General features: G+C 47.2%; 1 protein-coding gene across 2 annotated transcripts in view; it reads left to right on the top strand.

Moving 5' to 3' along the window:
* Positions 1-10,800, top strand: part of LRP5 (LDL receptor related protein 5) — a 262,237-nt gene that overhangs the window by 198,667 nt on the left and 52,770 nt on the right. For both annotated transcript variants that reach the window (XM_075566739.1, XM_075566741.1), the window contains exon 13: positions 3,861-4,063. In XM_075566739.1, the coding sequence (XP_075422854.1) occupies positions 3,861-4,063 (203 nt within the window). The remainder of the gene's footprint in view (positions 1-3,860; positions 4,064-10,800) is intronic.

The raw sequence follows: 10,800 nt of genomic DNA, 5'->3' as shown, positions 1-10,800 counted from the left end.
AGGAGGGGGGGGCAGTGGACAGGAGGGGGGGGGCAGTGGACAGGAGGGGGGGGGGGCAGTGGACAGGAGGGGGGGGGCAGTGGACAGGAGGGGGGGCAGTGGACAGGAGGGGGGGGCAGTGGACAGGAGGGAGGGGGCAGTGGACAGGAGGGGGGGGGCAGTGGACAGGAGGGGGGGCAGTGGACAGGAGGGGGGGCAGTGGACAGGAGGGGGGGCAGTGGACAGGAGGGGGGGGCAGTGGACAGGAGGGGGGGGCAGTGGACAGGAGGGGGGGCAGTGGACAGGAGGGGGGGGGCAGTGGACAGGAGGGGGGGGGCAGTGGACAGGAGGGGGGGGGCAGTGGACAGGAGGGGGGGCAGTGGACAGGAGGGGGGGCAGTGGACAGGAGGGGGGCAGTGGACAGGAGGGGGGGCGGCAGTGGACAGGAGGGGGGGGCAGTGGACAGGAGGGGGGGGCAGTGGACAGGAGGGGGGGGGCAGTGGACAGGAGGGGGGGGGCAGTGGACAGGAGGGGGGGGGCAGTGGACAGGAGGGGGGGGCAGTGGACAGGAGGGGGGACGCAGTGGACAGGAGGGGGGACGCAGTGGACAGGAGGGGGGACGCAGTGGACAGGAGGGGGGGGCAGTGGACAGGAGGGGGGGGCAGTGGATAGGAGGGGGGGGCAGTGGATAGGAGGGGGGGGCAGTGGATAGGAGGGGGGGGCAGTGGACAGTGACACACACACACACACACACACACACACACACACACACACACACACACACACACACACACACACACACCTCAGTTGATGCGCCCTTTCTCAGTTCCGTTTGGCGCCGGAGGTGGGGAGCGACACCTACCTGTACTTCCGGGCGCCGCCACCGTCTGACTCGGCGCCGCGAGGGAGGAAGGGGGTCCGCCATCTTACGCGCCGCGTGGCAGCTGCGGGAAGCGAGGTGATTTGGAGCGGGGAGGGGGGAGAGGTGATTTGGAGCGGGGAGGGGTGATTTGGAGCGGGGAGAGGTGATTTGGAGCAGGGAGAGGTGATTTGGAGCGGGGAGAGGTGATGCCGCTGGGGAGGGGGAAGAGGTGATGCCGCTGGGGAGGGGGAGAGGTGATGCCGCTGGGGAGGGGGAAGAGGTGATGCCGCTGGGGAGGGGGAAGAGGTGATGCCGCTGGGGAGGGGGAAGAGGTGATGCCGCTGGGGAGGGGGAAGAGGTGATGCCGCTGGGGAGGGGGAAGAGGTGAAGCCGCTGGGGAGGGGGAAGAGGTGATGCCGCTGGTGAGGGGGAAGAGGTGATGCCGCTGGGGAGGGGGAAGAGGTGATGCCGCTGGGGAGGGGGAAGAGGTGATGCCGCTGGGGAGGGGGAAGAGGTGATGCCGCTGGGGAGGGGGAAGAGGTGATGCCGCTGGGGAGGGGGAAGAGGTGATGCCGCTGGGGAGGGGGAAGAGGTGATGCCGCTGGGGAGGGGGAAGAGGTGATGCCGCTGGGGAGGGGGAAGAGGTGATGCCGCTGGGGAGGGGGAAGAGGTGATGCCGCTGGGGAGGGGGAAAAGGTGATTTGGAGAGGGGAGAGAGGTGTGTGTGTGTGTGTGTGTGTGTGTGTGTGTGTGTGTGTGTGTGTGTGTGTGTGTGTGTGTGTGTGTGTGTGTGTGTGTGTGTGTGTGTGTTATTTATTTTTTTGGACCTTTGGCCCGTCACTCCGCCTCAGGCCAATGAGAGGTGTGGGGGGCGGGCCAAGGGGGTGGTGTGAGTGTGTGAGGCCAATGAGAGGTGTGCGGGGGCGGGCGGGCCAAGGGACCAATGAGATTGCCGCTAGGGACACCGGACATCCAGCAGGCAGGCATGCATGCATGCAGGCAGGCAGGCAAACATACAGTGCTTTCACTAATATAGTATAAGATAGAATGGACCATTTAGTTATTAGAGAGACGGCCGCACTTAACTTCTATTTCACATTAATGATTTCAGTCCATTAGCATATACAGCTCACTATTTGCACAGGGAGATACTGTATATACCATACACATGTTCATTTTCTTAGACACTCATTTCTATTAGATTTTCTACTACACCATTTGTTGTTCTCTTTGTTTAGAATCTAATATTTTTTTTCACATAGATTTATGGTAATATTAGCAACACTTCATTATTTCATTTATAGAAGATAGACTTTGTTTAGTTTTTTATATTTTTCATATCATTGATAATGGATCTTCCCTCGTAATGCTATTCATCCGGGACATCAGCTGTAAATGTTTAGTGGGGCACCCAGATCTATTTTTCTATATAGATGCAGTGTCTACTGTAGCATTTTCAAGACGTATCTGTTCTTATGTTTAGACTCACTCGTGTGCATGTTTGTTGCATTTAACAGTCAACTCTGCCTGATAGGTCTTTTAGTTGTATTACTACGCAACACTCTTTCTAGTTCTGTATCGTTACATTTTGTGGCGATGCAAGTGTAATTTTGTTTCCTTTCGTGTGCTCCCCCTGTCTCTTTGTGTCTTCATGTCACGTGGCACCTATGCGATGCCCTCTCTATTCCGATTGAGTCTTTGTTACGTGATCTAATGTGACGTTTTTATCTTGCACTCCTTGGACCTTCTTCCCCATTTACAAACTATTTAAATTTCCGATACCACTTTCATGGAGCCCCAGGAAGAAGCATACTGCGAAACGATCGTCGAAGCAACTATATGCACTTCTCCTGCACCCATTACCTTACATCTGATGGCCTGCATCTGTGGAGAATCCGGTCATGTAACTGGGCCGACCCAGATGAATCCCTTTGCGCAGACAGAATAAGTATCTTACACACAGCTTATTTCAGCTATGTCTCTTCTTTGGTGTTTTGCTGATCTGTTCTTCAGTTAGGTGTAATTATCAGGTAACTTTTCTTGCACTTTCAGTCGCTGTCATTATGTCTAGTTCCCTTTTTCTGTTATAGTAACTGCCATGTGGGAGACTGCTTAGCGGTTCTCAGAGTCCCGTGTGGGATAGGCTCCACCATTTTCTAACCAGACGGGATCACATATCTGTGGGTGAATTACAGAAACGTTTTATTTTGAAACGAGCTATTCAAGCCATTTTTTCTTCATTTTTTAATACAGGTTTGAAGCAGAGGGTCTCTGGAGCTGAACCCCATTAATTTCAGCTTCAGGGGGCCACCTGCTTCCGGAGATACCTCCGATGGGGGTACCGGTATCTCTGCAGTTTTCAGCTTCCTCGTCACATGGGCCAATAGAAAGCCGAACCTGATGATGTCACGGCTTCCTATTGGCCCAGATGGCCCGAGAGCTTTGACAAGCAATCATAATGTGAACCCTGGAGTAACTACCGGCCCCCCCATCGGAGACCCCATGCTTCAATTCTGTATTTAAAAAAAGGGTGGGGGGCTTAGAGTGTGTCTTAAAGCCGTCTTCGTATTTGTTTTTTATTACTATACTTGTAGAACAATAAATTATATTTTCTCTTTTGATTACCATCACAATATTCCTGAGTGCTATATTTGGGTACTTTTAGTTTTTCTTAATGTTTTTATATATAGATATAAAGAGATCGAGATAGATCTAGATCTCTCTATATGTAAATATACGTAATACATATTATGGAATACGGCGTGCCAGTTTACAGCCCATTATACAGTATATCTATATATCTATATCATATTTGGAAGTCACTAACAAGGCTTCGAGACTACACCAGGGACCTTTCATCTTTTCATCTACACCAGGGACCTTTCATCTTGCAAAAGGTACTTTATGTAGGAATAACATTTTGACTTTCTTTACTCCTTTAAGAGCCAACCCTTCTTCGCTGATATGTATGTTTGTATGTACGTATATATGATTATCATTTTCTGTTTCTATGATTCAGCACCCCCCAGCTTTCTGCTGTTTAGTCAGAAGACTGCTATCAATCGAATGGTGTTAGACGAGCAGCAGAGTCCAGACATCATTCTACCAATTCACGGACTCAGGAATGTCAAGGCTATTGGGTACGATCCCCTAGATAAGCTCATCTACTGGGTAGACGGTCGTCAGAACATCATCAAAAGAGCAAAGGATGATGGCACACAGGCAAGTTTATTTTTCATGGAAGCACCAGTCTTACCAATGTGTGTGTGTATATGTATGTGTAGGCGTATATGTGTTTGTATGTATGTATATATATATTTGTAAATAGTTTTTTATTTTTTTTTAATAAACATAGTAGAATTACGACTCTGCAATAATGTTACTCTGTAATTTTTTTTTATTTTTGAAGGTAGAAAGTTAGCCATACCCTGGGTTTGTGTATAGAAACGTAGCCGTACCCTGGGTTTGTATATAGAAACGTAGCCATACCCTGGGTTTGTATATAGAAACGTAGCCGTTCCCTGGGTTTGTATATAGAAACGTAAACGTACCCTGGGTTTGTATATAGAAACGTAGCCATACCCTGGGTTTGTATATAGAAAGGTAGCCGTTCCCTGGGTTTGTATATAGAAACGTAGCCGTACCCTGGGTTTGTATATAAAAACGTAGCCGTACCCTGGGTTTGTATATAGAAACATAGCCGTACCCTGGGTTTGTATATAGAAACTTAGCCGTACCCTGGGTTTGTATATAGAAACGTAGCCGTTCCCTGGGTTTGTATATAGAAACGTAGCCGTACCCCGTGTTTGTATATAGAAATGTAGCCGTACCCCGGGTTTGTATATAGAAACGTAGCCGTACCCCGGGTTTGTATATAGAAACGTAGCCGTACCCCGGGTTTGTATATAGAAACATAGCCGTACCCCGGGTTTGTATATAGAAACGTAGCCGTTCTCTGGGTTTGTATATAGAAATGTAGCCGTACCCCGTGTTTGTATATAGAAACGTAGCCGTTCCCTGGGTTTGTGTATAGAAATGTAGCCGTTCCCCGGCTTTGTATATAGAAATGTAGCCGTACCCTGGGTTTGTGTATAGAAATGTAGCCGTACCCTGGGTTTGTATATAGAAACGTAGCCGTACCCTGGGTTTGTATATAGAAACGTAGCCGTACCCTGGGTTTGTGTATAGAAACGTAGCCGTACCCCGGGTTTGTGTATAGAAATGTAGCCGTACACTGTGTTTGTATATAGAAACGTAGCCGTACCCCGGGTTTGTATATAGAAACGTAGCCGTACCCTGGGTTTGTATATAGAAACGTAGCCGTACCCCGGGTTTGTATATAGAAACGTAGCCGTTCCCTGGGTTTGTATATAGAAACGTAGCCGTACCCTGTGTTTGTATATAGAAACGTAGCTGTTCCCTGGGTTTGTATATAGAAATGTAGCCGTACCCTGTGTTTGTATATAGAAACGTAGCCGTACCCTGGGTTTGTATATAGAAACGTAGCCGTTCCCTGGGTTTGTATATAGAAACGTAAACGTACCCTGGGTTTGTATATAGAAACGTAGCCGTACCCTGGGTTTGTATATAGAAACGTAGCCGTACCCCGTGTTTGTATATAGAAACGTAGCCGTACCCCGGGTTTGTATATAGAAACGTAGCCGTACCCCGGGTTTGTATATAGAAACGTAGCCGTTCCCTGGGTTTGTATATAGAAACGTAGCTGTACCCTGGGTTTGTATATAGAAACGTAAACGTACCCTGGGTTTGTATATAGAAACGTAGCCGTACCCTGGGTTTGTATATAGAAACGTAGCCGTACCCCGGGTTTGTATATAGAAACGTAGCCGTACCCCGGGTTTGTATATAGAAACGTAGCCGTACCCCGTGTTTGTATATAGAAACGTAGCCGTTCCCTGGGTTTGTATATAGAAACGTAGCCGTACCCCGTGTTTGTATATAGAAATGTAGCCGTACCCCGGGTTTGTATATAGAAACGTAGCCGTACCCCGGGTTTGTATATAGAAACGTAGCCGTACCCTGGGTTTGTATATAGAAATGTAGCCGTACCCCGGGTTTGTATATAGAAACGTAGCCGTACCCTGGGTTTGTATATAGAAACGTAGCCGTACCCAGGGTTTGTATATAGAAACGTAGCCGTACCCCGGGTTTGTATATAGAAATGTAGCCGTACCCTGGGTTTGTATATAGAAATGTAGCCGTTCCCTGGGTTTGTATATAGAAACGTAGCCGTACCCCGGGTTTGTATATAGAAATGTAGCCGTACCCTGGGTTTGTATATAGAAATGTAGCCGTACCCTGGGTTTGTATATAGAAATGTAGCCGTTCCCTGGGTTTGTATATAGAAACGTAGCCGTTCCCTGGGTTTGTATATAGAAACGTAGCCGTACCCTGGGTTTGTATATAGAAACGTAGCCGTACCCTGGGTTTGTATATAGAAACGTAGCCGTTCCCTGGGTTTGTATATAGAAACGTAGCTGTACCCTGGGTTTGTATATAGAAACGTAAACGTTCCCTGGGTTTGTGTATAGAAACGTAGCCGTACCCCGGGTTTGTATATAGAAACGTAGCCGTACCCTGGGTTTGTATATAGAAACGTAGCCGTACCCTGGGTTTGTATATAGAAACGTAGCCGTACCCTGGGTTTGTATATAGAAACGTAGCCGTACCCTGGGTTTGTATATAGAAACGTAGCCGTACCCTGGGTTTGTATATAGAAACGTAGCCGTACCCTGGGTTTGTATATAGAAACGTAGCCGTTCCCTGGGTTTGTATATAGAAACGTAAACGTACCCTGGGTTTGTATATAGAAACGTAGCCGTACCCTGGGTTTGTATATAGAAACGTAGCCGTACCCCGTGTTTGTATATAGAAACGTAGCCGTACCCCGGGTTTGTATATAGAAACGTAGCCGTACCCCGGGTTTGTATATAGAAACGTAGCCGTTCCCTGGGTTTGTATATAGAAACGTAGCTGTACCCTGGGTTTGTATATAGAAACGTAAACGTACCCTGGGTTTGTATATAGAAACGTAGCCGTACCCTGGGTTTGTATATAGAAACGTAGCCGTACCCCGTGTTTGTATATAGAAACGTAGCCGTACCCCGGGTTTGTATATAGAAACGTAGCCGTACCCCGTGTTTGTATATAGAAACGTAGCCGTTCCCTGGGTTTGTATATAGAAACGTAGCCGTACCCCGTGTTTGTATATAGAAATGTAGCCGTACCCCGGGTTTGTATATAGAAACGTAGCCGTACCCCGGGTTTGTATATAGAAACGTAGCCGTACCCTGGGTTTGTATATAGAAACGTAGCCGTACCCCGGGTTTGTATATAGAAACGTAGCCGTACCCTGGGTTTGTATATAGAAACGTAGCCGTACCCAGGGTTTGTATATAGAAACGTAGCCGTACCCCGGGTTTGTATATAGAAATGTAGCCGTACCCTGGGTTTGTATATAGAAATGTAGCCGTTCCCTGGGTTTGTATATAGAAACGTAGCCGTACCCCGGGTTTGTATATAGAAACGTAGCCGTACACTGGGTTTGTATATAGAAACGTAGCCGTTCCCTGGGTTTGTATATAGAAACGTAGCCGTACCCCGGGTTTGTATATAGAAATGTAGCCGTACCCTGGGTTTGTATTTAGAAATGTAGCCGTTCCCTGGGTTTGTATATAGAAACGTAGCCGTTCCCTGGGTTTGTATATAGAAACGTAGCTGTACCCTGGGTTTGTATATAGAAACGTAAACGTTCCCTGGGTTTGTATTTAGAAATGTAGCCGTTCCCTGGGTTTGTATATAGAAACGTAGCCGTACCCAGGGTTTGTATATAGAAATGTAGCCGTACCCTGGGTTTGTATTTAGAAATGTAGCCGTTCCCTGGGTTTGTATATAGAAACGTAGCCGTACCCAGGGTTTGTATATAGAAACGTAGCCGTACCCCGGGTTTGTATATAGAAATGTAGCCGTACCCTGGGTTTGTATATAGAAATGTAGCCGTTCCCTGGGTTTGTATATAGAAACGTAGCCGTACCCCGGGTTTGTATATAGAAACGTAGCCGTACACTGGGTTTGTATATAGAAACGTAGCCGTTCCCTGGGTTTGTATATAGAAACGTAGCCGTACCCCGGGTTTGTATATAGAAATGTAGCCGTACCCTGGGTTTGTATATAGAAACGTAGCCGTACCCTGGGTTTGTATATAGAAACGTAGCCGTACCCTGGGTTTGTATATAGAAACGTAGCTGTACCCTGGGTTTGTATATAGAAACGTAAACGTTCCCTGGGTTTGTGTATAGAAACGTAGCCGTACCCCGGGTTTGTATATAGAAACGTAGCCGTACCCTGGGTTTGTATATAGAAACGTAGCCGTACCCTGGGTTTGTATATAGAAACGTAGCCGTACCCTGGGTTTGTATATAGAAACGTAGCCGTACCCTGGGTTTGTATATAGAAACGTAGCCGTACCCTGGGTTTGTATATAGAAACGTAGCCGTACCCTGGGTTTGTATATAGAAACGTAGCCGTACCCTGGGTTTGTATATAGAAACGTAGCCGTACCCTGGGTTTGTATATAGAAACGTAGCCGTACCCCGGGTTTGTATATAGAAACGTAGCCGTACCCTGGGTTTGTATATAGAAAGTAGCCGTACCCCGGGTTTGTATATAGAAACGTAGCCGTACCCTGGGTTTGTATATAGAAACGTAGCCGTACCCCGTGTTTGTATATAGAAACGTAGTCGTACCCCGGGTTTGTATATAGAAACGTAGCCGTACCCTGGGTTTGTATATAGAAACGTAGCCGTACCCCGTGTTTGTATATAGAAACGTAGCCGTACCCTGGGTTTGTATATAGAAACGTAGCCGTACCCCGTGTTTGTATATAGAAACGTAGTCGTACCCCGGGTTTGTATATAGAAACGTAGCCGTACCCTGGGTTTGTATATAGAAACGTAGCTGTACCCCGTGTTTGTATATAGAAATGTAGCCGTACCCCGGGTTTGTATATAGAAACGTAGCCGTACCCCGGGTTTGTATATAGAAACGTAGCCGTTCCCTTGGTTTGTATATAGAAACGTAGCCGTACCCCGGGTTTGTATATAGAAATGTAGCCGTACCCTGAGTTTGTATATAGAAACGTAGCCGTACCCTGGGTTTGTATATAGAAACGTAGCCGTACCCTGGGTTTGTATATAGAAACGTAGCCGTACCCTGGGTTTGTATATAGAAACGTAGCCGTACCCTGAGTTTGTATATAGAAACGTAGCCGTTCCCTGGGTTTGTATATAGAAATGTAGCCGTACCCTGGGTTTCTATATAGAAATGTAGCTGTACCCTTGGTTTGTATATAGAAACGTAGCCGTTCCCTGGATTTGTATATAGAAACGTAGCCGTACCCTGAGTTTGTATATAGAAACGTAGCCGTTCCCTGGGTTTGTATATAGAAATGTAGCCGTACCCTGGGTTTGTATATAGAAACGTAGCCGTACCCTGGGTTTCTATATAGAAATGTAGCCGTACCCTTGGTTTGTATATAGAAACGTAGCCGTTCCCTGGGTTTGTATATAGAAACGTAGCCGTACCCTGGTTTGTATATAGAAACGTAGCCGTACCCTGGGTTTGTATATAGAAACGTAGCCGTTCCCTGGGTTTGTGTATAGAAACGTAGCCGTACCCCGGGTTTGTATATAGAAATGTAGCCGTACCCCGTGTTTGTATATAGAAACGTTGCCGTACCCCGTGTTTGTATATAGAAACGTAGCCGTACCCCGGGTTTGTATATAGAAACGTAGCCGTACCCTGGGTTTGTATATAGAAACGTAGCCGTACCCCGGGTTTGTATATAGAAACGTAGCCGTTCCCTGGGTTTGTATATAGAAACGTAGCCGTACCCCGGGTTTGTATATAGAAACGTAGCCGTACCCTGGGTTTGTATATAGAAACGTAGCCGTTCCCTGGGTTTGTATATAGAAACGTAGCCGTACCCTGGTTTGTATATAGAAACGTAGCCGTTCCCTGGGTTTGTATATAGAAATGTAGCCGTACCCCGTGTTTGTATATAGAAATGTAGCCGTACCCCGGGTTTGTATATAGAAACGTAGCCGTACCCCGTGTTTGTATATAGAAACGTAGCCGTACCCCGGGTTTGTATATAGAAACGTAGCCGTTCCCTGGGTTTGTATATAGAAACGTAGCCGTACCCCGGGTTTGTGTATAGAAACGTAGCCGTACCCTGGGTTTGTATATAGAAATTTAGCCGTACCCTGGGTTTGTATATAGAAACATAGCCGTTCCCTTGGTTTGTATATAGAAACGTAGCCGTACCCCGTGTTTGTATATAGGAACGTATCCGTACCCTGGGTTTGTATATAGAAACGTAGCCGTACCCCGTTTTTGTATATAGAAACGTAGCCGTACCCCGTTTTTGTATATAGGAACGTAGCCGTACCCTGGGTTTGTATATAGAAACGTAGCCGTTCCCTGGGTTTGTATATAGAAACGTAGCCGTACCCTGGGTTTGTATATAGAAACGTAGCCGTACAGTGGGTTTGTATATAGAAACGTAGCCGTACCGTGGGTTTGTGTATAGAAACGTAGCCGTACCGTGGGTTTGTATATAGAAACTTAGCCGTACCCCGTGTTTGTATATAGAAATGTAGCCGTACCCCGTGTTTGTATATAGAAACGTAGCCGTTCCCTGGGTTTGTATATAGAAACGTAGCCGTTCCCTGGGTTTGTATATAGAAACGTAGCCGTACCGTGGGTTTGTATATAGAAACGTAGCCGTTCCCTGGGTTTGTATATAGAAACGTAGCCGTTCCCTGGGTTTGTATATAGAAACGTAGCCGTACCCTGGGTTTGTATATAGAAACGTAGCCGTTCCCTGGGTTTGTATATAGAAACGTAGCCGTACCGTGGGTTTGTATATAGAAACGTAG

The sequence above is a fragment of the Ascaphus truei genome, chromosome 12, assembly GCF_040206685.1.
Source record: "Ascaphus truei isolate aAscTru1 chromosome 12, aAscTru1.hap1, whole genome shotgun sequence".
In the NCBI taxonomy this organism is placed as follows: domain Eukaryota; kingdom Metazoa; phylum Chordata; class Amphibia; order Anura; family Ascaphidae; genus Ascaphus; species Ascaphus truei.
This window is presented reverse-complemented; position numbering and strand designations above follow the sequence as displayed.